This window comes from Triturus cristatus, chromosome 5_1 (assembly GCF_964204655.1).
Source record: "Triturus cristatus chromosome 5_1, aTriCri1.1, whole genome shotgun sequence".
In the NCBI taxonomy this organism is placed as follows: domain Eukaryota; kingdom Metazoa; phylum Chordata; class Amphibia; order Caudata; family Salamandridae; genus Triturus; species Triturus cristatus.
In genome coordinates this window covers 474,406,175-474,433,251 of record NC_140587.1, presented here as the reverse complement: position 1 = coordinate 474,433,251, position 27,077 = coordinate 474,406,175, and the positions used below count along the sequence as shown (strand labels likewise).

At 43.8% G+C, this 27,077-nt stretch overlaps 1 protein-coding gene across 1 annotated transcript in view; it reads left to right on the top strand.

The window, feature by feature from the left end:
* RIPK2 (receptor interacting serine/threonine kinase 2) overlaps positions 1 to 27,077 on the top strand; it is a 330,649-nt gene that overhangs the window by 232,002 nt on the left and 71,570 nt on the right. Inside the window, exons 5-6 of the mRNA XM_085605314.1 lie at positions 12,046 to 12,095; positions 22,328 to 22,489. Coding sequence (XP_085461440.1) covers positions 12,046 to 12,095; positions 22,328 to 22,489 — 212 coding nt within the window. The remainder of the gene's footprint in view (positions 1 to 12,045; positions 12,096 to 22,327; positions 22,490 to 27,077) is intronic.

Sequence of the window (27,077 nt, the reverse complement as noted above, 5' to 3'; positions counted from 1 at the left end):
AACCTAAGAATACGTTTATAGCTTAAAGAAGAAAGCAGCTAGGTTATATGCGAGTGCACAGCCTGGACCTGTCACCATGCAGTAGTGCTAGTATTGCCCACCTCAAATGGCCTGCTGCTTGAAAGACCACAAATGCAACATATTTTAGAGAAATATGAGAGGCAACACAAAAGAAAGGTTCTCCATTAGCTGGCCTGGTCATGTTCTTACGAGTCAAACTAGATCCCTCTCAGTACTCTGCAGTCACCATGCTTTTCTTGCTTGTTAATATCCAAAATAACCCTTATTTCACCCATGGTACCAATACATGAAGTGAAAAAGGGTCTAATTGCCACAACAATTGATGAGAGGAAATGGCTCAAATGAGAATTTCAGATGGTTACAGGAAACAGTTATTTCTGGTATTGCTACTGCTTTTGCTAATTACAGTTTGTAAAAGGTTTACAATGCAGAAACTTTCAAAATCACACAGACTTTTTTTATGTTTTAGTAATATGTTTTGGAGCAGTAGGAGAAACCACTGACATTATTGTCTGAACCTATCTCTGAAATATCCCAACAATACAAATCTAAGAACAATGGATTTATTATAACCTCCTTCTGTGGGAGAAATATCAAATCTAAAAATAGAATTTGGCGAGATGGAAGAAGAAAAATATTTTCTAATTAAAGAACAGCAGAATAGAAACAATTCAGGAATAGATAGTCTAATCAGAGGAATGAAAATGAATAGGCCACATGCCTATAAACTTCAGATTAAGCAGCATTCCAATCAAACAAGCCAAAATCACTGATAAATTTGAACAGGCCAACATAATCACAAAGTCCCCTCTTTTTGCGCACTGGGTGTGACCATCACAGAGGAAACAGTTCTGTCTGCACAATTTTCACAATTCAAACAAGGACCTTAAGTCTAACATCATTATTCCTGGTCATGCTGGTGCAGCGCAAAGGTTGCTCACCCTTTACACGTCCCACACGTCACAGACACTTGAGAACCACATGGTATGAAAAGTGAAATTAGCACATGATTCATGTATGGTCTAACAAATTAATGTTAGTGTTGCACCTGACATATATTAAAGAGTGCCTTCCCGGTAGGACTAGAGAACTTACTTGCATAATTGTCTTGCTTTGAATTAGTGTGGTTAATAAAGAATCAACTTCATTTAGTAGAAATATGTATTCACCATAGAGATTAAATGTAACTTTCTAAATATGAGTGCTACTTCCTGTGAATAACATGTAACAAATCGAAACAATGATTAAATACTTCCTTACATATGTAGAATGTAATCATGCTAGAAACAACAATCGATTTATTGTATTAGAACTGTATATTCATTTCTGTTTATATGTGCACATGCATATCAAATGGACACCATTGAAGGTAATGCTAAACTTAACATAAGTAGGCCTGTATTTCACTATGCCGCATAAAGCTGATTTAATTTTTCAGCTAACTCAACATTTCTTGCAGGTATTTACACGCATTGTTATTTTAGAACAGATACATCACTATACTAGAGATAGGGCGACTGATGCGTTCTGATGAGACGCAGAAAGGAAAAAACCCGAACAAGCCTCATTTACATTGTTTGCCGTATGAGGCAATAGTGACCAACTTTTAGGAAGTCAAAATCTTGAGGCTGCAGGGCAATTTTTCTCGACCCTCTGCACCTCTTGAAAACACTGATCTATATCTGCAAACATGTCTCCATATTCTAACAAAAAAATGAGACAAGCACCGCATTTTCAGCAGCTTAAATCTAAAGTTCTTGTGCAGCACACCAAATAAAAAACACATTGAAACAAAAGAAACAACAAAAATGGAAGCAATTCAGACCTTCTGATGCAGATTTTTCATTTTGCGTCCATTTTCTAAACAACGCCCTAACTTGTGACTTCAACAAACACACACATGACTTTGCCTGCAACACTGTAGAAACACGAGAAGGAAGGTGAGCCATGAACACAACACAGAGGATGCAGCTGCTGAAACCCTGTCATTATACAAGTGAAATTATTAGGACAACAGCCCACAGCTGCGCGCGACCACCGGTGCCAACGACCACCGCATATTCCCGTGCAGAGTTCAGGGTGCGGGTGGACACTGTACCGTACCTCCAAAATGAACTTTCTTCTTGAATTTAGAATTCTCAGCCATAGTTTCTAGGCGAGGAGACACCATGTCACTCCAGTCGAGGGTGGCTTTGCATTCCAGGGCGGGGAGGAGGCGCGCTCATGCTTTCAGTTGGCTGGCATCCCTCCTGTAGAAAAGTTTCAGCAGCCCACATGCGGCGTGGTCCAGGAGATGGTTTCCGAGGCTGGAGTCCGCGGCGACGCTCCTTGGACATGGAACAGGACAAGTGCATCCGGCGAGGAATCGGTTCTTTTACACAAGTTGTAAGCTCGGAATAAGAGCTCGCATCCCTTCTGTGCCCACACTCTAGCAACGGATTTTTTTCTCCTCCTCTGGTGCAGGTTTCCATGGAAATACATCAGTCAGTAATCTAAATAAGCGAGGGTGAAGGACGACTGAAAACCTTGAGCAATTACGCATGCCATTAGAGAGAAACAAATGATTCAAGCCTACTATTAGTAGCATGCTAAAGAAGAGATCAGTTAGAACATTTATTGCTGTGCACCTCATGACTGTTTGATCGTTTATTAACCATGAGGCTGCTTCTCGTCGCCACTGTTGTACAGTCCTGGGAGTACGAGCAGGGAGCAGGAAGGCCCGTTTGCAATGGCTACGTTTCACATTTGGATTCTTCTTGCTACAAAACGTTAATCCAGTAACATGCTTGAGGTGGACGCGTGGCGGGATGGGAGGGGATGGGGCGCTCACTCTTCCTCGACTCACCAGTCAGTCTCAAAAAGCCCCCCTCCCCCCACTAGTCTGATGCACACAAAAGTTTGATCTGCTTCTTAGCGTCATCTGGGCTGTCAGTTTCACGTAGCTGTCAGCCAATGGGGCTTGAAAATGAGTGCCTGAATCAGGAAGACATCACTCTTTTTTAATAGACCTCCTCTGGCACATTTGCATACCTGTGCAGGCTTTTGAAATAACCAATGAGCAGGAGACGGCTCTAGCCAAGAGGTAGCCGTGGTGCGCAGAGTGCACAGGACCTGCCACGGTTGCTTATACCAAGATGGTGATGTGATTGGTCGACTTGAATAGAGCACATCACATGCTAATCGTCTTCTGAAAATTTACATAGTAGCTTTTACCATTAGCCAACTCAATGGTACACATCTGAAGCACATTGAAGGGACTTAGGGTTGCTTCAGAAATGCCAGGGTTTAATACTGTGACATTAAGTGAACGTATGGCTCAATTAATTATAGCTTTCAACTCCTTTGTCGTGGAGAAAACATATCTCTATCATAGGCCCTGTGCATGATCGGCCTTAGACTCCGTATATACTGTCTTTTTGATTAATACATCAAAGCATGGACCAAAGTTCCTATTAAACGGAGGCACTCCCTCTACTTACGGCTAGCACAGCCATTTTGATTGCATCCACTAATCCCCTTCCATCACCACACGTCCATGCCATGTGTATTTCTTTGTAAAGAGCATGTTCACCCATGAGCATCTTGACACTGAATAACAGATGTTTATTGTTACTCAACACAGTGGCACTCATTTTATCAACTTCAGAAGGACAAAAGGCTGAGGGGACCCACCAGGATTTGAACCTCTGACAATGAGGTCAAACACAGACCCCTACAGTGGACGCAATAGTCCACTAAGCCCCAAGACCCGGCTTTAGTGCATCGGCAGAGCTGTCTAGTTTAGTGAACATAGGTCTCATCTTCCTCTCCAGTAGAGCAAGTCAGTCCAAAAAAATGTAATCTTTCCAAAGGGCGCTACTTGCAAGGCCTCATGCATGCGTCTGTTGTGGAGGGAGCAGAAGCTACGTTTTCCCAAATCTTCCTCACTAGTAGTCAGATGGATCTTGAACAAGGGGTGTGGAGGAGCTGCGATGCTTACTTCCGTCAATGAGGGGCACTATTTTTCATGTATCCACCCTGCCATAGTCTTGACTAATTCCATATTTGCCTCTGGTGGGTAAACTGTTGGAGAATGAGGAAGTCAGACATACCAGTCCTCCTTGGTCCTCGGCAGTCTGGCTTTAGTACCCTTCTTTGAACGGAGGCCATTCCTTGGCTGCGTTATCTGACAGCATCATGGAGACAGCAGATGATTGCAAGAGGTCTGCTCCGATACCTCCAGGAAAAGAGATCATCCGGTCGGGCTAAGTCAGCTGTGGCCTGTTACAAATGTCCATGCGACTGTCTTAGAACAATTTTGAGGAAGCCATGAGCAAAGCATTAATTGCGGGTATAAACTCCTTTGGCACCAATGTCTATCTCGCTACCTCTGTAATCACTACAAATTTACACAGATATGTGCGGCGAAATATCAATCCAGCTCTGAAGTTTTCCAGTTTCTACAAAGTGTCACTGGGTGAGCCGTTACTGCGATAAACAGTGTCTATTTCACCTTACATTATAGATACCCACGAGCAGATTTCAATGCAAGGCCAGTCAAATATTGGTTACATTTTAAGAACACTTAACAGACTCCAGACATTCTCCAACTTCTAAAGTGAAAAATCTGGCTGCTTTGCATAAAAAACGCCTACTTCCTGTTCAATTAATCACCAAGATTACCTTCTTCCTATGTGTTTTTCAGCTGCAATGAATTCTATTTGCTTCTCTTCCAGAAACTCAATGCATGGCAGTGGGTTAAGCAGTGAGTGAACTCCAACCTAATTATAGCAGCGCCCATACAGCCTTCATTAAGTACCGCTCTGCCACCAGGACAGTCAAACACCGTATCCAGTCCATGAAAAGTAGTTGAGATACCAAAGAGCTTCTGGCACAAATCCGCTTTCATCTGAATATGAAGTGGCACATGGTTTTCAGTTTTTGTCCTCAAAATTTAGAATGGCTGCCATCTAGATTTGAGACAAAACATGAAAACACTTATGTTTGGAAACTGTTTAAGCTTGTTATTTTTTTATAGTTTAGCATGTCCAATGGTATTACATGGTATCATTTATATAGTGTGCTCCATAATTGGGCTCATTTACTTACTGCAGTGGATGGTTAGTGGTCAATGCATTAGTCTATCTCAGCAGTCGCTGGACGACACCCTTGTACAAGACCGAGGTTCTGTAGACCTCCCTCCCTTCTCTCCATTCTCTCTGTTTTGGACACAAGACAGAACTGCTGGGAAGCTGGACAGGTAAATGCACATCAGTAGCAGCTGGACGTCACTGGCATGTTGTAGTGAGTCATTGTGCTTGCTAATGTGAACTTGATGTAACCTTGGTGGTGTAAATTATTTCGTGGTGGGTGCCTCCCACCATACATGTACATTTGGGTACCAATTTCTGTCCCAGTCTGCACTCATCGGCAGCCTCTCTGGCATGACAAGGACATGAAGTTATGATGCAAACCATCCTCCTTTGCATAGCTCCTTCATGTTGTAAGGTCAAGGTACATTAGATGAGTGATGTGGGAGACCCTGCCCTGCGACTGCTCAGGGTTCAACTCTTGTGCATACCCTGAAGATGCACATATATGTATGCCGTATTCAAGTGCTTGCTGGCTGTGGCACAAGAAAGAATGATGAGTTCCAATAGGGTCTTCGGTCACCTTTCACAAACTCAGCAATTCAGATGATTGATGATTATAAACCTGGACTGGGGAAGCTTTAACTTGCAGATGTTGTGCAAAAGCTACACAGAAGGCCGTCTCATAGATATTCATAAGCCGAGAGGCTTGCTTGTTGCACCAGGGATCTATTCCTGCGATGGAAGTTAGTGTGGTAAATTTCACCTCAAAAAGAACCATTAATGGATGGAATGCTGAACAATGTCAAACATTCATCCCCAGTACAGAGGACTGGGCCTAAATTTGCTGTTTCTTTGCTCACCATAACATTCTAGTATGAACCCAGCCATATTCAAATCAGGCTTGACCCTGCTCTAGTAGGGAACAATCCAACCTGAGCTGCCAGGCCAGGTCCTCCCTGGACCAGAAACAAGCATCCTGTGACCAGTTTTGGGGTTTCACCTCAATCAGGAGCCTGGACAAGGGGTGACTCTTGTGACCTTTGTGTTTCCAGATCCCCAAAGGGACAGTAGGTACACATCAGATGTGAGTGCCTGCCATTAAGACCATATGTTGGCATAGGAGTTGTGGGACTGTCAAGCAATGCCAACGAGCCGACTGGTTCAGCTTCATCTTCATGAAAAGCACGTCACCCTGGAGATAACTCCAGTCATTGCTGAGCCCGAAGACATGTGCCTCCTCATGGGGACTGCCTTGGTTTTGCAAGTAGAAATGATGCATTTGAGCAACCTTTGCAATAAGACACAGGCGTCATTGCTGCCTTTCAACAAAAGCGGAAACGACTACCAGTCTGGTGTCTTTGCCTACATCTTTTTTTGTTAGAAGATGGTTTTCTGGCCTATTCAAATCTTTTTCTTCAAAGAAACTGACGTTGGCAGTGCCTTTATCGCACTGTGCCGGCAAATTGTATGAGATGAGAAAAGAATAGTATTCTCTCACCACAGTAATTCTATTCACCCTCCCCTCTGATTCAGTGGATAGTGCTGGGTGGTACCATCGTATCAGCAGCCTTTTCATCTCCCCTCCTTACCAATGGTTTGAGTTTCCTGGAGCTGATAACCAGACTCTGCACAGATGCAACAATAACAAAACATAACATATGTATTTCTAGAGCACACATTCTTCCAGTAGGGTATCTTAGCACTGAATAAGAGATGTTTATTGTTACCCAACTCAATGGTACTCATTTGATCAAACTCAGAAGAATGAACGGCTGAGTGGACCTGCAAGGGATTTGAACCTGTGACCATGAGGTCGAACACAGGCCCCTACAGTTGATGCATTAGTCCACTAAGCCACCAGACCGGGCAATCAATCCCAGGTCACGTAGGCACTGCCAGTTTTTGCTTTCGACATGCTTTAATCCCAGTGGTCAAGTGCAGCCAGATCTCCTATGGGCAGGACTACTGGAATTATTCGGCAGGAGAGGTTCAAATTATGCATCAGAGTTCAGTAAATTATGAGGCAAGAAAAAGGAAATTATACGCCATATTGAGTCACATTCTGTAATAGTATTACTTCATTATTTAGCCAATTTTAAACTTGGTAACACTGTCTAGGAATTGGTTGCACCTCATTAGTGCAAAAAGAACAATTGATGGACAGAATGCAGAACAATGTCATACAGTTACCACAGTACAGAGATCTTTACCTAAATCAATCGCTTTTTTGCTCACCATGCCATTCCAGTTTGAACCCAGCCATATGAAAATCAGTCTTGACCCTGCGCCCAATGGGAACAGTCCAGCCCAAACTGCAAGGCCAGGTCCTCCCTGGACTGGAAACACGCATCCTAGGACCGATTTCGGGGTTTCACCCCTCATCAGCCAAGATAGCTTGACTCCAGTGGCATGGAGAGCACGGGACCCATGTCTGGGCATACCTGTCCTACTCGGGGTGACAAATGCAAAAAGAATAACTGATGGACAGAATGCAGAATAATATCATACATTCACCCCAGTACAGAGATCTGGGCCTAAATCCATCGTTTTTTGCTCCCCATGCCATTCCAGTTTGACCCCAGCCATATGAAAATCAGTCTTGACCCTGTGCCCAATAGGAACAGTCCAACCCAAACCGCTAGGCCAGGTCCTCCGGGGACTGGAAACAAGCATCCTAGGACTGATTTTGGGGTTTCATCCCTCATGAGCCAAGATAGCTTGACTTTAGTGGCATGGAGAGCATGTGACCCACGTCTGGGCATACCTGTCCTACTCGGGGTAACAAATGCAAAAAGGATAACTGATGGACAGAATGCAGAACAATGTCATACATTCACCCCAGTACAAAGATCTGGGCCTAAATCTATCGATTTTTTGCTCCCCATGCCATTCCAGTTTGAACCCAGCCATATGAAAATCAGTCTTGACCCTGCGCCCAATGGGAACAGTCCAGCCCAAACTGCAAGGCCAGGTCCTCCCTGGACTGGAAACAAGCATCCTAGGTCCGATTTCGGGGTTTCACCCCTCATCAGCCAAGATAGCTTGATTCCAGTGGCATGGAGAGCATGGGACCCACGTCTGGGCATACCTGTCCTACTCGGGGTGACAAATGCAAAAAGAATAACTGATGGACAGAATGCACAATAATATCATACATTCACCCCAGTACAGAGATCTGGGCCTAAATCCATCGTTTTTTGCTCCCCATGCCATTCCACTTTGAACCCAGTCATATGAAAATCAGTCTTGACCCTGCACCCAATGGGAACAGTCCAGCCCAAACCGCTAGGCCAGGTCCTCCCGGGACGGGAGACAAGCATCCTAGGACCGATTTTGGGGTTTCATCCCTCATTAGCCAAGATAGCTTGACTCCAGTGGCATGGAGAGCATGTGTCCCACGTCTGGGCATACCCATCCCACTCAGGGTGACAAATGGAAAAAGAAGAATTGATGGACAGAATGCAGAACAATGTCAAACATTCACCCTAGTACAGAGATCTGGGCCTAAATCAATCGTGCAGCCAATGAGTACTTGTCCGGAAGCCCTGGCGAATGCTTGCCGGTGGCCCGTAAATGCACTTGAGGCACCACAGCTCAGCTGCTCCTGTGTCCTCACAGACAACTCCCCCAGTTTGATCTAATTTGGGGAAGGCAGACATAATGAAACATGGTTACAGATAGTTAATCCAATCTGGAGCCTGTTTCGACGCTCACAAGAGCGCGTGCTGAGCTTAGTCATAGGTGAAATAGAAGGGAGGGACGATTTCTATGTCTGCAGCTGTTTGTGGAAGCCAAGAACCAGGCAGTGTGCAAGAGCAGGACCAGAATGCTTCACGGCATCCACAGACACACAAACAGATGAACCGACTCGATGGACAGCTGAACTCTGCCTGGGTTCTCTCATCTAATCACCTCTTGCTACACAATGAAAACAATTAGATTTATCTATTTCATTGTTTGCCCTCCAGGTTGTATAGAATGCAGATACATAGCATTTTCAAGGCACTAACGGACAAATAATTTACAAGCACTGGCAAAGGCAACAGTTCCGGCCTTTGCACACTGGCGTGCTGATCCATTAATCTTTTTTCGAATTTGAGCACATGCCATAAAAATAATAATAAAAAAATAAGTCATGCCACCGCTTAAACGTGACCACGCTTGAAAGAAGAATAATTAAAAAAACAATCACTGATCGGCCTATTTGAATTGTTATTGTTTTTTTTTTAATAACAAGCCTTTCAGTTGTGCCATGCATTCAATTTTTATTATATTGATTATTATTATTATTATCATTATTATTAAAGAAGGAGACACGATTAATTCGCCACCCAATCAACCACTAAAAATGCAGGCAGATACAATGTTACTATGCCACTTTGAAACACTTTATGATGGCAACTTTAAAAAGGTGATGGAAAAAAAATCACAATATAACTTAGCTGTCGAAATTCAGACAAAATTAATAGCTGGTGCAAAGACAATATAAATGCACGTTGCAAAAAGGACACATTAATCCCGCCATGTCACTGAAGAGAAAGAAAAGCATATGCAGAGGCTTTGTGCAGTCACTCAAAGTGAAGGGAGCAAGCAGGTGAAGTGGTTTGACCTACTGCTCCCATGCAGTGGCATAGCATCAGCCCCAGCAGTGCGGGGGGTGGCACTGAGCTCCAGGGGGCCCCCTCAGGCACTGTGCACTGGCGACTGGCCCCTGACCTGAGAGCTCCTGACTGGTCAGAAGAGTGGTGGGACCCCTCCTTACGTTTCATTACCCCACTGCCCCCATTCAGCATAAGGTGGCCAAAAGTAAAATGTGAATTACAGTTTAATACACCAATGAATGAAACCCATTGATAAAAGCTAATAGTCAGCACATTCTAATGAAGCTTTCAAAAGCTAGAACTAAAAAGCAGGCTATTCAAGAACAAGCATTGGCATAGCCAATAGGTCTCACCTTTGGGGTCTTATAAGTGTTTAACCATGCAACAGTTAATGTTGTTGCAGCAAGGATATTGTGCTGCATAACTAAATACTTATAAGGTACCAAAAGCGAGACCTATTGGCTATGCCAATGCTTGTTTATTATCAGAAGCCCTCATTGCCATCTACCAGTCCCAGTCCAGCCTCCACCATCCCACAGCAGCATCATAGCCTAACACCTGCCTTAAGCCTGAGCACACCACATACCCTAACTAGGTATGAGATAATGAACCTTAGCAGGATAAATGAAAGCATTTAGAAATATCCGGTCCTTTTTTTATTCAAATACAAGATGTTACATGTTTTTTTTGTATGTCTGCCTTCAGCAGTATAGAACACTTGCTTTTCCAACATGTCCACCGTGTTTGATGCCTTCCCTTCACCCTCTGCAGATTCTGCTATTGTAGTCTTTTTTCTCTGTTGTTACTTATAAATGTGGCTAGTCCCACAACTGTGTGAGAGGTGCTTCCTTCCACACATACTGCTACACGTGTCTGTGCAGAATGGGTTCAGTAGTACTTTCTCCACCTCTTGAAGTGCATCTCTTTGCTTAACTGGCTGCTTGCTGGCAACTGTTGAAAAATAAAGTAGTTCTGTAAAGTGAGAGTATGAATGGCAGCTGCCGGAAGACTGTTCATAGCATTACCTCTTCCTCTGCTGGCTGATGTTCATTTAGGAAAGAATAGGATAGGGGCAGGTTCTTTCTAGGGCACCTTATGAAGCGGAAGATGCATTTGGTGGAAAAATGGCATGGTGGAGGTATAGAGATGAAAGGTTGGAGCTCAGGAGGCACCTTAGAAGATGTTTTCACACATAAGGACACAGAGCCATGAACACATTTGAAAGGTCCTATGTATGTTCTGCGTGGTAACCCTTCACTAGTTACATTTTTCTCACATACCTTTTTTAACCTGATTCCAGCAGAGTCTAAAGTGCAAGTCAGGAACGCCTTGAGGCACAGCTTGCCATGGGGGACAGAATCAAATGCAGAGGGTGCTCTTCTGTAGACTCCAGTTGAGGGGTCAATGACCCGTAACCTGGGTGGTATGAAGCTGACATGAAGGAAGCCATGAGCCCTGGGAATGACCACAGCCCGGAAGAAGGACCGAGGGGCAGCCATTCACAAACTTAGCTAGAAGAGACTGAATAGAGAAACCTCCTCTTGAACAGGGAAGATGGGTCTTCTTCTTGGAGAAGGGGTTATATACAGGCATATGATATTACCCCACGATTTTATTGATTTTATAAGGGGTTACAAGAGCAGATGTTATCAAAGGAAACAATTGCAAATGCATTCATCTTTGAAGGTTCCAGAGACACACAGGTGCATGTACCATTTGAACTTAGAGGCTTTGGTTGTTATCAGAGGCGCAACTAGAGCCACGTTTCGGGGGAAGGGCTGATACAAATTTGGGGGGGGGGCTTATTCTTCCAGCAGGGGCTCTAAGAAGGGGTGAAAACGCAACAAAGCCTCGTTAGCAAGTAAATGGTCTTTTAAACACCTGTGAAGTACTCGGGTGCAGCTGCAATAAGACGGTCGCTAGACCAGTCAGCCCGGGAAGCTGTCTCAGCCGGGGCTGACGCACACGACAGGGGGGGGGGGGGGGTTGAAGCCCTTTGAGCCCAATGGACGTTGCGCGCCTGATTGTCATACTGCAGTTACTCAAATGTGCTTGGTTTTATGTGTTCACATGCCAGGAAAAAGCCTTAATAAAGTGATTTGAGTAAAAAGGTAGGTAGATCGACCGATGCAACTACTGTACATCTGTGTAACCTGGCGGCTGCCCGTTAGGATGACGATGGGTTCCTTCACACTTTTATATTTGAGAGGTCCTTAAATTATATACCCGTAAGTTTCTAACACTGCTAAGTGCTCGAGCTGAATGTAAAGAACATTTTAGTATTTTTAATTGAATGAAATGATTTAGCTGCTTTAATTATTCTATAACCATGATTTTTCTCCCCAAAACAGCTATGCTATAATCATGTGGGAGGTGTTTTCTAGAAAACAGCCTTTTGAAGGTAAGTCACCGTTCTTGTATTTGCATACATTCTAACACAAGCAAGCATTGCACTATGCTATATGTCCTACACAGGGTACCATCATGATACATGCTCAAGGGCTGACGTGCAGACCCTGCTAAAGAGGGCAATCAGCAATTATTTAGTTCTATGTTATGAGACAAAGAGTGAAAATCTGATTGAAGATCAATACGCCAGCAGAAATGCGGAGCAGGTCATATATTTTATATGTTTGCTAAATAACTCAAACTGGTCTTGAATTATATGCCTTAAATTTGTTCAGAGAATAGTTTAGACACATATCGGTTGCAGAATTGAATTTCAATGGGTGGGCAGATTTGCTTGGATAACTCGACAGGTAACAGGCCACTGTTGGTAGTAAAGGTCGTTTGTTCAGTAAATAGCAACTCTGAAGGACAGGTGGAGTCTTCAAGACAGCATAGAGATCTTACGGTAACACAAAAAGCCTGTTATGTAAGAACTGTGCATTATAAGAGCTGTAACTGTTGACACTGAGCTAAGAGCAATCGAAAGAAAGTAGTTTAACTCATCAGCACCTGGAAGCACCTACAGATAATGAGGACAGTAATAGGACACCAACTCATCTTTCCTTTCTGGTCCTACAACCTTTCAGAGAACAATGAACACTCCTGACTGGAGCTAGTGAGCATGACTCGTTTCTTCTCAAGGAATTATTTGAACCCTGCATACACTTTGGTCACTTTGGAAACCGTTCACTCAAAATAGATAAGGGTATGGTGCTACATGTATGAAAATAGAAGGTGGTTGTACCTGCTGAAACAGCACATATGAATCTTGACCCTTAACCCTTTTTCTTGCTTTTGAAATCCTGCATGATCTATAGATATTAAAAGGATTATTAGGACCAATTTGAAGAAAACACATTTCTGCTATAGGTATATTTAAGACAGTGTAAATAAGTATGAACACCCCTTAGATGAGATAGTGTGCACACCTGTTAGTTCAATTTCGAACTTTTCCTGCAAACCTCCACTGGAGGGATACTTTACATTACAGGTAACATTGCCACCATTGTGTGGCTGAACAAAGGAAGATGGGCCAACTCTCCAGCTACATGCTGTCTGGCAGTGTAAATGGGGAGATGGGCTCTAGGCCTCTAGGCCCTGTTAGCACAATACATTTAGCAAAGCTCTTTGTATTTAACCTGGAGGTGAAACATGCGACTGTAAAATACTCTGCCAGCTTCTGACTTGAAATTTCTTCATAGCAGTTTCTCTTAGGCAATCACAATAAATAAAAATATTGTTTTGGTGTACAAGTTTTTCAGAATCCAACAAACCTCTCAGAGTAATTAACTATCCTCCAAGAAACTGGTGTCTCTGGTTTCTTCATTATACCTCGCTGTAGTCAAGGCAAATAAGAAATTGACATGCAGGATGTGAGTTTAGCTTCAGTTTCACTTGGGAGTTTTGCCATCTACTTCAGTAACCTTAAATGCAATTGTGCCACAGTTTTCTCAGTTTATTCCTCTGATATCTTTGGTGTGCCCCTACTCAAAAGCATGAGTCCATTTGAGTCAAGGAAACACATCTGTCCTTTTGATTGCCTTTCCCTAGAAACAATCCTTGAGTAGAGCTTCTAAACAACTTTAAATGTACTCGGTGAGTCTTTCTGTCTGGAGCCCTCTTGCAGGATGGGTTCTAGAAGCCAGAATCGTGAGTCATACTAAATTCCACCTCTTTCCAAAAGTCAGGCTAATGAAACGGGTATGGTATCACATACATAAATGTACTGGCATAGGCTCGTTTTGAGGGTCAGCGCTGAAGATGGCTGTAAAGTAGGAATAAGCAGGGTAGTAACATTATTAATCTCTATGCAGAGAAATAAGTTGAGGAGGCAGGTGGAATGAGATTCCATGGATGGGGGTCGTCCCAAGCCACATGCGGCCGATCCTGCTGGGCTTGCCAATCACTGCCATTCAGACAGTTCTGATATGAAAGCCAATTGTGTTCACAATTGTACTCCTCTGAGTCTCTGGCAGAGGCAGTTCCATCACCTACCCCCAATTGTACAGCAAGTTAGTATGAGGACCAAGAGTGCACGCATTGCTTGTTAGGTTTCTTATTTGTACATCACACCCTACATTCTTTCTAGCTTACTGGAGTGCCACAGACACCAGGGCTGAGCACAGTAACTGCAATTATTGAAAATGAGGAGGGTGAAAATGCAATATGGGCTCTATCATCCTATGTGCCTCATATCTTCCAGACTGTAGTCCTTTTCATCCACTCATCAATCGTATATGGTTTTACAGCTTTGCAATTCACTGCTTATTTTGAGCTCCACCCTACTTTGGAGCTGGAATTAGAATAACTGCGCTTGTGTCAAGGCCTCTTCTCTGAAAGCTGGCATATACATTTTGTACTTGTAGGGCCTCCAGCTGAGAAGCCTGACCTGACTGCACACTGCGACTCTGTCTCCTACAGGGTGCTTTCGAATTGGCTTCACCAATGACATTCCACATTTAGATTTGATGATCCCTGGAAATTTGAAGCTTTCATATCTATGAAATATAATCAGCCCCAGCAGACTGAGTGACTGTGAATCTATTTCAAGGCTTGGCTATCAGCAAAGCTATACTCCACCTTAAAGAATGTGGTCATACAATACTTCATCGAAATGGCATCCCATTGGGCAGATGATTGACTTTGCTGACCTTTAAACTATGGACAAAGTATTCTGTTGAAAAGCCAGCAGTACCTCTCAGGAATATATCTTGAACATATGATGGTGAATAGCCTTCCTCTCACTAATCAGTACTACACAATGGTCGCTCTTTATGTGTATATATACACAGTTATTTCACCATTATTTTCACTGCAAATGTTGCAGTGATATACTCAATGATGTCATAGAAGATGTCATGACTTATGTAATATGTGGTGCAATTAGCAGTGCATGGCTAGGGCGCGAGTTACAGTTACTTGAGATAACTGTAACTGCTGAATTTATATGTAAGCGACTTAGCATTTGGTGAGAGCTGGAGTTAAAAAATGTCAAGATTCATGTCCTTGAGCCTGACTGCTCTACCCCTCTGCCTCTCGAAGCCTTCCACAGCGGCCTTTGTGAAATCTCTCTGTAGTTAGGCTGTAACTTCCTTTAATTCAATGGCAAAAAAATGGAGATTCTCTTATGTTCTAAAGGTGCCCTCTCCACTTCATTCCTTCACTGGTCGCTGCCAGCCAATCCTGAGTCAACTGCCTTTCAAAAACTTGGAGCACACGTAGATGCTCACCTCTTGCTCACTAAAGATGTGTAAAAACTGTCATCCATGTGATTATTTAGCAAAATCTTGCCAATTCCTCCATCTCATTGTCGTCCTCTGATGGTACAAGTCTTCAATTTGAAATCAAGCATTTTTGCAACTCTGCTCCCTGAATCAACAGTTTATCTTATTAAACGGTGTGAAGACCGGGTTCCTGGGGTACCAAGGCTGTCAGGGGTTAATGGGCTCCAGTTGCATCAATTGGAGCTGTTTGCCGCTAGTTCCTAGGGCCACAATACTACTAGACCCCAAGCTGACCACGTACTCCTCTACAGCACTTGAGTCTATCTGGGAAGCGAGCCCGAGTAGTACAAGGCGTACTCAATGAGGTGAGGCGGGGTAGACATTCAGAATACAGTTTGTGGCATAAATCCAGTAAATAAGATCAATGTCCAGTCAGTGCCTTGCTTTATAAAAGAAAAATACATCAAAAAACACCCAAGAAAAAGATACTACACATAACGCCAAGGTACGCAGTGAAAACCAGAAGTCTCTACCACCATCTGGGACAGAGTTCTGACCCCAAACAGTAGTACAGCGCCTTGACACTAAGCACTATAAAAACACAGTTAACATTGCATTAAGCAGATCATGTTGCACAGGGTAATTCTTCAGAGGTATAAAATGATACCAATACTTGTTGTACAGTGTTAGGGTATCAGCAGTTGATATGAATTCAAATGTTCCTGACCCACCAACCAAAGCAACAGAAGTACTTATCCTTCCTTGGCGAGGACACTGCTCTGGTTGTTCCAGAGGTCTGGATGTTGGTGCCTGGTGTCTTAGCACAGTTTCTGGACTCTCACTAGTCTAGTCACCACTGGGCTAGCTGTGGTAGGGTAGTGGCTGGCCTGAGTAGTAGCCCACCCTGATGCCCACATATATCACAAAGAAGTGGGGGCCTGTACCACAGAGTCCACTAGTAATGGTCTGTATTATAATAGCAGGGCACCCATGGGGACTATGCTACTTGCCACTAGTGCAGGACAAGTAAGGACAAAGCTGGAGACTATGCAAGTCCTGGTGCAGGGACCAAAGTCGTCAAATGGTAAGTTCTTCAACAGGGCACTCTTTCCCCAGCTACAGATGGCAACTTGAAGCACTCACAGGCTCCCATAGCACAGGGAGGGGCCATGGGAAAAGCAGTTACACCTTCAATGGCAACATGGAGCTTCCACCTTCTCCCCCGATGTGAATGAAGTCTGTGAAAGATAACAGCCCCCGCAAGCCTCTGTCTCTGCTCCAGTAGCACCCCAGCTTTCACCAGTAATCCATCACAGAGACCCCTTCCCAATTTTAAATCCTATGCCCGGGTCTGAAAGGAGAATGGCAATCCAATCCCGGGTTTCCATTGCTGGTTCTCATCTTCCTCTGCGACCCATTGTGGGTGTCTTTTCAGAAAAGTGAACAGCATTGAACAACCAACTGGCTGAAGAGGCCAGACTTTTTTCATTCCCTGAGTGAACGGCTAATCCAGTCAGAGGGTCTGCTACTTTTGCATTCTGGCTGCACCTCCATTTCTAGGGTGTATTTCCTGCAAGTTCACAGAGTGATCGGTCCATGTGAGGAGGACTCTCCCAGTCTCTTGGTACTCGTCTGTCCTGTCCCCAGAGAGGAATTTTTATTACCTCCAGACCAGGAGGCCCTGACAAACAGGGGGAGTCTTGGCTAAATGCAGCTTGTGCCTACCCCAATCCATCAAGATTCTCCAAAGAACAGTGGCATGGAGGAGCTTGTATATCAAGCAGAACAGATACCAGCTTTGCTCACATTAAACACAATGGCAGCTCTGTTCACATTAAACACAATGGCACCTTATCCTCGCCCAGTGAACCCACCTGCTCTCAATACACACATCTCACATACCATAGACAAAAAAAGGGACAAGGAGACTGCACAGAGCTAACTAGGAGGGAGTTGGTAGGCAGCCCTACTAAAGGGCACAGGCACTCTGAGTATAGATTAATGCTGCCACCACTGTAGATTTACCTCAGCCTGATTAGATAGGTCAGTAGCCACTCTTTGTAAAAGAGGGATACACTATACATGCCCCTTCGAATTCAGAGCCAAGCTCTCGAGTCACAATCCATGAAAATAGGGCGACTCCCAGTGGATGTGTGATTGTCATGTTCACTGAGGTAGTGAACAAGAAAACGTACCGTGCTTTCAAGTGACTTTCCAGGAGATCAACATAGGTCAATGTAGCATGCTCTCCAGAACCATGCAGGAGACTTCCTATCCCAACAAACAGCCACACCACATTCAAACAGCTGCTGCCAAATTAGTATCATTTCAAACGTTACTCTTAATCTTCTGTCACCCTCAATGCTCTGCACAGGCTTCTGGTTAAAATCCCTGTTTATGGTCCACAAAGCTATACACCAGGGAGTGCTGCACTTTCTTCATACAAGATTTTCATAATACACGCTCAACTGCCGGCTGCGTTCTTCCAGTACCAATCTTTTCACTGTGCCTAAATTTAGAAAGAAGCGGCTGGGTGATTGTGCCTTTTCAGTCCAAGGAAAATTGTTATGGATTTCTTTTTCATCCGGGCTGCTCTTCATTGATATTTTGCTTATGTTTAGGAAAGCACTTAAAACCTACCTATATACATTCTGAATGCCCATATCAGTTTGTATCCCTTAGAGAGTTAATTTGGTCCTGGGTGGTCTTTAGCCCCAGGACACCTTCCGAGATAGCAATGCACTTACCAAATGTATATAATAATAATAACTCAGTTGTATTTCTCCAATTTAAGCAGTTGGGGAATTATAAAGTCATTTCTTTTTTATACAAGGACAAGTGCTAGCATTCTGTAGCCTGAGAGAAGAGTCAATATATTGTATGCAGAGAGGATTGGTGAAACCATAGTCATCCTAAGTGCCTTATCTTGCACCAATGACATGCAATCAAGCTTACTAATAGCGGACCCAGTCGCGGGTAGTTATAGTTAATACCCACACTTGTGAACCGTCTGACTTGAGTAGCAAAGAGAAAACATGGGTAACCCTGGGTCAGATGGTTGCCAAGCGTAACAATGTTATAATGTGGGGGGGCGCAAGAGGCTCAATCATAAATGCATGGAAGAAAGATATGGACTGGTGCATGTTTCGGGAAAAAACAGTGTATATCTCCAGGGGCTGTTCGGAAAATGGACACAAATTTGGGGTAAATGGAATGCATACAGCGGGAATATCTGTGATCCCCCTCTTCTCCCCCTGCCCCCTTGCTTCCTTTACAAACCTGAATCGATCGAAATATGGATGATAATGCATATTTTTCAAGAATGAATAATTGTTTACGCCTTCTACCCAAAAATGATGTACTATCAAACTGTCATCGATAAAAAGATTTTAAAAATACCCACACTTGTGGTAAAGCATGTTTCCTAGGCTTAGGTGGAATTGTAATTATGCCAGCAACATTTGTGAACTGTCTTTAAATTTGTCATTCTGCAGTTGTATGGAACTTTGCCGCACAAAACTGGTTAGGAAATGTTCCACCCAGAGAAATCATCTGCTTGAGTTAGTTCTTTGATGGCATTTCAATACCTTTTTTAACCATAATGCACCCTCACATAAAACAACAAGCGAGATACCGCTCTCACTATTTTCTCTCGATAAGCCTATTTTAAATACATTGTCAAGGAATTTTCTGAGAGTTTGCAAAATTAAATCTAATTTTACACACCCATATTTTCATCAGCATGCTCCGAAAGCCATCCCAAGTGCCACAAATCTAATGTTGAAGTAATGCTTTTTAGATCAAGCCTCAACATTACAACAAGAATGAAAAGTGTCCCTTAAATCAGTTGGGCAGAAAAGCTGATATCTGTCCCCATGCCTTTACAATGGTTGATTCTGTTGTGATATGTCTTGCAACCGCAAATGGAGGGTGTGGTAGGGGACAGTGTTGCTAAACCCTGATTGGGTTACTCTAATTTGTAACCCAGTCTATGCTGATCTGGCCTCTTGTAACTGGTGTCAGCACATGCACATGTGCTTCTTGCTTTTATGTGTGATACACACCATCTTGGTATCTGCTGCTGAGAGTCCTGTGGCGGGTGCATTGGAAGTTATAAGTGGAGTGTGATTGAGCAATCCTTGGATCAATCTATTTTACCACTGCGTCAGGTTACTCTCGCGGGTGATAGTGCGCTATACAAATAAAAATAACATTGTCACCTCCCCTGCATAGAAGTCAATGTCAGAGTGAATTACATTGTGACACAGCTGGGATCAGCCACCACTGTGCTTGTGGCTTTTTAGGTCTCGCCTGAGCTAGCGCATGCGCTCCTCGGAGAGACAATTAGTAGGGGCTTTAAAAAGTGCTACCACAAGCTGCTTTGGCTGGCCTCGCGCTTGCGTTCACGCGCGCAACTGTCGGCTTTATCTGTCTTTCCTCTCACTTCATTGCTTCCTCAACGCTCCTCCGCCCCTCCCCGCCGCGTCGCGCTGCTTTCACTTTCGCATGCGGCCTATGCTCGTTTTTTTTTTTACTTTGAGCGCGAGAGGCGCGTGCTGCCAATGCTTGTCTTCACTTCTTCTGGTGTCCTAAAGTGATGTTCTAATCTACTGTTGTCTTCTGGCTACCTGTGTCTTTTTTCGTCACATGGTCCGGTGTCTCATTGTTCTGCCGGTGTTTCCTGATTTCATAATTGCTTTTGGTGTCTAACAGGTTTTCTGTGTTTGCTGTGATTACCCCATCAGTTGTGTGTCTCAAGGTTTCCGGTGTCTGCTGTAATCATCAGTTGTATGTATTTATGATCTCAGGTGTCTGCTGATTTTATTATCCGTGTGGTGTCTTCAGGTTGTCTGTTTCTACGGATTTCTGCACCAGTTATGTTTTTTTCTGCTCTCTTTCTGATTGGATGCCCCTAACAGTTGGTAGCTCCATGTTACCCGTGCTCTTTTCTTCAACTTTTCTGGCGCTATCACGCAATCTGTTGTGCTTTCTTCAAGCTGCCTTTGTTATACGATTTCCCGGTGTTTCTGTGCACAGCGTCTGCTAGTTTCATAATGTGTTTTGCTGTCTGCAAGCTTCCTGTATCTGCTGGTGTTATCATCGGTTCTGGTGTCTTGTCTCTGCTGTTTTTATCATCAGTGTTAGATTTCATAATCAGTTGTGGTGTCTTCTGGCTCCCTTTCTTGGTAAATGTCAGCACTCGTTCTGTGCGTCTAGTGACATCATTCCCCCCTGAAGACTTCATTCCCCCTCTTTCTTCTGGTTTCATTCGTGCTCCTGTTCTATGGCTCACCGGCTTATCGGATTTTATAATCTTTCAGCTGAATGTTACCTCTAGCTGCTTATTCTAGCTTCACTTACTAGGATATTTTTTAGTTCCCTTTATTACCCGATTGATCCTTTATTCTGCTGCCATCTGACTTCTAGTATTTGCTTGCTTTTCATTCTCTTTTCTGTCTCCCAAGCTCGTGGTAAGAATTGTTTGCTGCTGCTTTGTCACAGTTTCACAATTTTGCTTCCATGACACTTTTCTTGGCCTGATTGCTTCCAGACACACCTTTACAAAAAGCGTAAGCATAGCCAATAGGTCTCGCCTTTGGGACCTTATAAGTGTTTAGCCATGCAACAGTTGGTGTTGTTGCACTAAGGATATTGTGCTGCATACCTAAATACTTATAAGGTCCCAAAAGCGAGACCTATTGGCTATGCCAATGCTTGTTAAAGCCTGATGTTGAGTTGAGCTACGGCTGCATCAAAGAACACCATGCTCTGTTGATAAGGCCGGTGTGCTAGTGAGCTCCTGACATAGGTTTAGGCACGCTGACAAGGTCGGGATATCTTGACTGCTGGTAAGACAAGTAGATATGTGGTGTTCTGGGCAGTACAGCTTGGTAGTTCCATAGTGACTGAAATTCTCCTGGCACCGATTCAACTTATGAATGTCATACCTGACAGTTTGTTTTTGGTGTTTGGGAATTATTCCTCGAGCCTATGGCGCAGTCTGAAGAAGTAGTTACTGGTAGGGGAGGTCAATGCATTAATCTCCAGTGGCATCGTTGGTAGAGTTTTGCCACTCTTCGTTACAAGTTCTGGCCAAATTCCGCTAATCACTGCATGGAGGAGTTTTTTCTCTCACTCGGCTCGCCAACGGTTAATTAGTGAGCGAAAATTGCCATCCCCTAGGGCAGTGTTCGTAGGAGGGCACCCGCCTAGATTTTCCCAGCGTGGGCAGTCATGACAGTTTACAGTGAGAAAGCTGTCACTCGAGTAGAAAATCTATTTGAGAGGCAGCACCCTCTGGCACGCCGAAGTGGTGCCATTTGTGCATATTTTTCAGCACGGAGCACGCTCTCCGCAAAAAATCAGCACGAGCAGTGCAATGTGACATTTTCCACCCATTCGCGAGCCTCTACAGAATCTCACTGAGTTTTCATGCAACTCAGTGGATTTCCACGGAGTGAAATTCCATGAGTTCCGCCCTTCCCTAGTTAGCAGGCCAGTGTAACAGAAATAACGAAAATATGCATTTGTTTACTTTTCTCCATTCAAACCAGCAAATACCAATAATGCTTCCTCAGTACTAAACAAATCACATTCAAAGCCCTACTGATTGCATTCAAGGCTTTCCATCAACATTCTCCAAATTATCTATGCAGTTGACTTAGAAAATACTTCTGGGCCCACACTTTAAGATCAGAGCATTTTTTACTTTTAAAATGTCCTCGGTTTCGTCTAAACCCCAAAGGCAGACGCTCTATTACGGTTTTAGCTTCTAAGTCTTGGCATTGCAGCGTCTGGAGAATGAAAAGTTGTTCAGGCAATGTCCAATTTCCATTCTTGTCTTTGGTTCCATGTTTGTGCTTTAGTGCTAGAGCACCTGTTTGCAGCTGTGTGCTCTATAAATATTTTTTTATTTGATTTTTATGTTAAATACTTATCTATTCTATGTATGTGTTAACAGATGCAACAACTCCCATGCAGATCATGTTTAGTGTCTGCAAAGGAACGAGGCCTGACACCAGTGAAGAGTCACTACCAAGAGACATTCCTCATCGCGATACAATAATCTCATTAATGACCAGTGGGTGGGCCCAAAACCCAGATGAAAGGCCATCATTTTTAAGTAAGTGATATGTCACTCAAAAGTTGAGGTTTTGTTGGCTAAATAAATATGAACTTTGTTCTAAAGTGAGCACACCTGCTGGACCTGTTGGCAGGGCCAAAGGATGGGTTAATTAAAAATAAGTTTTACACCTGCTATATATAAATCTTGCAGCGGTAACCTGGTTGTTGTTGATGTTATTTTTCCTGCGCATTTCACAGTGTGTTTAGATAATGACTCCACCCCATACTTGTAAGTATATAATGTAATTGCAAAGAAGTGGTCAGCAGCATTTACATAGGGTGGGGTATGAATTTAATTCAGAGGCTTAATTTGCTTTTTGATTGTAATGGAAAATCCTGTTCTGCAGGAATCCGTAAGCATAAAGTAATAAACATTCATTCATTCGGGCATTTGGCCTCTTGACAGTTTATCTGCCCAAACGACTCAGTGCAGCGGCTCATTTTTACTGAAGATGTAATGATGCGGTGAGCCTTGAATCTTCACCTGAACCCAGGACTACCAGATTGACTCAAATGTCTAGTTTAATGGCCTCCTATTCAAAGCCAGAGGGACACAAAAGGATCCCACCATCTTGATAGACACACAACTCTCACCTGATAGATTGATTAGCTTCCTAGATATCCAAGGAAAGGGGTTTCAAGAATGTTATTGTCACATCTGGATGAATAGATACAGGAAAATAAACTCATCACTCTTGAGCAGGGTCACCTGGACCCAGCCAAGTGATCCCTGAACCGCTACATGGTGTCCATCCCGCCCTGGAACCTTGGATGTGGTGCTAAAGATGCCCAGATGGCCAAATCCCAAAACTGAGAACTAAGAACAGTGGTGGCCAAAAACTGCCCTGAGAACTAGGATGAGACCGGGATCGTCCTGCTGCCTATCCGCTCAAGGTGCATCGCTGGCTGGATTGACTCTGCAGCTTCTTCTACTATGTTCTCCTCTGAAGCAGCAAATCCTGTTCAGCGGTCCTTCGCCAAAGGTGTGTCTGACTTCGTGAAAATGTCTTCGGCTACAGCCATCTGCCTCTTCGCGTTGGAGATTTTCGACTTCCAGAAAAAGAAACTAAGTAAAAATCTTCACTGCGGAAATGTATAAATGCATGATTGCAGAAAAAGAGGTATACAAACAAAGAGGCTGCCCTAAGAAGTGATATAAAAAATGGGGAGGCTGGAACGCCTATAGAGGGGAAATTTGAACTTCTCTCACAGAAGATATGGCGATAAGACGAACTAGACATGGAGACCCTTACATTTTTAACATCTGTAGTGACGAATATCTATCCATTGTATGATATGACTGCTGTACCCCATGGAGTTGATGTAAACACGATTCTTTGCTTTAACTTCAATAAAAAGTTTTTTTTTTAAACTTCACTGCGGCTTCGCCCCAAGGCTCCTTGACGGTGACGCTTCCTGCTTGGACTCTGCCTTCAGCTTTGTCCCTCTGAACTTTACCTTCTCAGACATTTTTTTTCAAAATGTCTTTTAAGTTCGCGCTGACTGTGCCTAATTCACTCCCTGTAACCAAACCGCATTCCAAGATTGGCCTAGATGTCCGTGGTTGGTGCTTTGATCTTTTAGTTGCTAGTTTTAACAAAAACTTTAAAAATTCAGAACTCTGGTTCTACTAATTGGATTTTTGTTGTTTTGGTTCAAATGTATTTAAATGTACCCTGTTTTTCCTAATTTTGTGAGATTTGTCTTGTGTTATATTTTCACTTTATTAGTGTTTGTGTGCTGCATAAATACTTTACACATTGCCTCCAAGCTAAGCCTGAGTGCATGTTGTACCAAGCTACACACGTTTATTTGGTGACTGTGGTTCACCCTGTAAAGAATTGTGGTTGTTACTTGACCGGGGCTCACACCCTTGTACACCAATAATCACGTGTGGTCTTCAGAGACCTAAAGAGCCGCTTGCTAACAAAACAAGAAAGGCAGACAGGAACACTCCTCATCAGAATCTTAACTATCAACCATTGGAGATATACTTTATGCAAAGAACTTCCCTTTAAAAACTCAAATGAAGCCTTGAGAAAGTCCAGGAAGACGAAACGCGCGTCGGCTGCTGTCTTCTGTTTTTCAGAATGGACTAAAACAGAGTGACTGGATACATCAACCTTTGTGGACTATTGTTTGGAAACCTGTTAACGCAGTCTTCAGATTCAATGCTTCTTGCAAGCCCTATTGATTGAGGATAAGAGTAACATTGGTTTGGTGTGCTCTGGTGCATTTGTTGGATATTATGTTCTAGACTGCTTTTTAAGCAGGTCTAGTGGATTTATACCTAAGGTGGGTGGGTATTTCAGCACCATGGGAGCTGCCTCATAGAGTAATGAATTTGAAAATAATTGTGATAAAATGAAATACTGATGTGCAGATCTGTCAGCTCATCCACTATTTGTATGATTATGTGTTAGAGAGGGTCACGAGGAGCAAGGAGAGTGTTGCAGGCGGCATGGTGCAAAGTGCAGGCCAGGCATCGCAGGCGGGATTGAGCTTCATGTTGGCGGACCATTGCTAGCTATCAATGGTGCGGAGCGAAGAGATGGGCTAGTGGTGGCTCGCATTAATATTCGGTGCAAGTGGCACAGTTCCAGTGCGAACAGGACCATTCGCAGTCATGAAGAGCCCAAAAGCTTTATTTCAAGAGCTTGTGAGGCACACCAAGTGTCCAGGACCCGAGAGGCACCATTTGGCAATCAGGAACTCTGAAGACTGCTTCAGGAGCTGTTGTGGAGCCTTTTATGTCCCTAAGGCTCAGAACAGGAGACCAGCAGACTACTCCTTTGAATCACTGTGGGGTCCTGAAATCAAGATGAAGCTGTCGGTGCAGTTCTGCTTACCCAAGCAACAGGGCAGCAGTTTCTTTAGATCAGCTGTAAAGCAGAGTGGCAGTCCATCTTGCTGGCAGAGCGTCCAGAAGTATACTGAAGAGTTGGTGTCTGAGGTCTTTCTCTTATACACAGTTGTGCCTTTGAAGTGGGGGAAAGTGTCTAGAGGCATGCCTTTGAAGTGCATAGATGCCCTGCCCTGGTTCCAGACTAACTTCCTAAGTGGCAACCAGTGCTGCAGGCCCTCAGTAGCATTTAATTTACAGGCCCATGGTACAGTCAGTGCCACTTTACTAGCGACAAATTAAATATACCAATTCTGCATAAGCCAGTTCTACCATGCTTTAAGGAGGAGAGAGCACACACAGTTTGGCACTGGTTAGCTTTGGCAAGGTGCACAGACTCCTAAAGCCAACAAAAAAGAAATGTAGCAAAAATGGAGGAGTGAAGGCAAAAGGTCTGGGGATGGCCTTGAAGAAAGGGCCATTTTCAAAAGAAGGTGTGTTCTATCAGACCTCAATGTGTCTTTACATGTATAAATGCAATACAACGTTCTAAACTGATACAATAAACAGTTTTATGAGTTCCTGCTCCCCCCACCCTACAATTCCTATCATTAGGCATCCATCATCCTGTCCCAACTTGTGAACCATGTGCGGGATTAAAAGTGTAGTGAGAAGCAACCGAGCAACTTGTATTAGGATTCTAGTGCGGACCCAGTTTGTTAGATGTATATTTGGTAAAAAGGTTGTGCTGTATGAGGCCCCCCACCCCTCGCATTCTGCAGTGTAGAAAACATATATATTAACAGTAATGAGCAAATAATTATAGCAAAGGATATTAATAGCCAGCCAAGGTGGTCGTTATATGATGGTACATGTCGGGAGGTAGGCTCACACAAAACGGGCTTGTCGCTGCCACTGTCCTCCTAGCTTGTGCTTGTAATTTTTTCTGCATTTCCTCACAGTCATTTGTGCTAGATTTAAGTGCCCACCTCCAGCTGCTCCAGTTCTATCTTTCGTGTGGAGGTCTGGGGTCAGCCCCATATTGCACTTCAGTTTGTGGACATGGATATTCGGATCTCTTGGGATTTCACTGTTCTAGCCAGTTCCAAACCTCCTGTGGCCTCTCAAAGAAGTGTGTTTTGCTCTTTTGAATTGCATTTTATTTTGGAGGAAATAGCGTGTGTAAGTCAACTGCATTGATTTAAGTTACCGTTTAACAGCAGAGAAAGTGTGCCTCCTCTGCTGCTCTTGTGTCATAGTCTGGAAAGATATTGCTCTTCCTTGAGTCTGTGAGATCTCTGATGCAAGACGAGATTAATAGAGTATCATATCCCTGTCGGCATACTTGAGGAATTGGGCTATCAGATGCCTAGGAGGGGCCGTGGGGGGGGGGGGGGGTGGGGGGGGCTTTGCCACCAGGGCCCAATGCGCCTGTTCTATGACAAAACATACAGAAAGGATCTGTCTGGAATTCAAAATACATTGGCACAGTTGGTACTGAATGCCCCCTGCAGATCATCTTCGAGTCCGCTGTTGCGGCAGCTCCATTGGCTTCCGGTGCGCAATCAAATAAAATTCAAGGTTTGCTGCATCGTCCACAAGGCGGTGTTTGGCAATGGAGAAACTTAGCCAATGTACTCCCCTTAGAGACCTTCGATCCAGCTCTAAATCCCTTCTCAAAGTTCCCCAGATTAGTAAGTCTAGGACTGGGGGGAAGGCTTTTTCGTATCTTGGCCCCCGGAAC